The following is a 465-nucleotide window of genomic DNA, read 5'->3' as shown; positions in this document are numbered from 1 at the left end:
GCGGCGCGCCGCCTGGGCCCCCGCTGCGCCCGCCCCTGCCGCAGGGAGTCTAGGTAGGGCTGGAAGGCGCCCCCGGCACCGCCGCCGTCCCCTACCCGCCGGGAGTCCGCGGAAGCCATGGCGGACACGCGTGGTCTTCGGTGCCGCAAAAGCGACGTGGCCGCGGGCTCTGCGCAGGCGCGGGGAGCGGAGCATCACGGGAGCGGTAGTTCCTGGCTTCCCTCCTTCCGGCCGCGGGCTCTGGGGCCGATGGGAGTTGTAGTTCCCCGGGGCGCGGCTCTCCGGGAGCGAGGGTCACGCGCTCCCGCTTCCGGGCTCTGGGCCGCTGTCGCCGCTCTTCACGGCGAGAAAGGGTGAAGAGGATGAAGTACATTTAATCAGACCGCAGTTCGGCCAGGGATGGCACGGGATGGACGGGCTTGCTTGCGGGAGCCAAGCCCGACGCGGGTTCCGAGATGGTGGCTG

General features: G+C 71.8%; 1 protein-coding gene across 1 annotated transcript in view; it reads right to left on the bottom strand.

Moving 5' to 3' along the window:
• Positions 1–177, bottom strand: part of SRPRB (SRP receptor subunit beta) — a gene marked incomplete in the record, with an annotated part of 16,754 nt that extends 16,577 nt beyond the window's left edge. The window contains 1 exon segment of the mRNA XM_014584465.2: positions 35–177. Coding sequence (XP_014439951.1) covers positions 35–119 — 85 coding nt within the window.
• Positions 178–465: the final 288 nt, after the last annotated feature.

This window comes from Tupaia chinensis, unplaced genomic scaffold (genome assembly GCF_000334495.1).
Source record: "Tupaia chinensis unplaced genomic scaffold, TupChi_1.0 Scaffold146961_1, whole genome shotgun sequence".
NCBI classification, from domain to species: Eukaryota; Metazoa; Chordata; class Mammalia; order Scandentia; family Tupaiidae; genus Tupaia; species Tupaia belangeri.
This window is presented reverse-complemented; position numbering and strand designations above follow the sequence as displayed.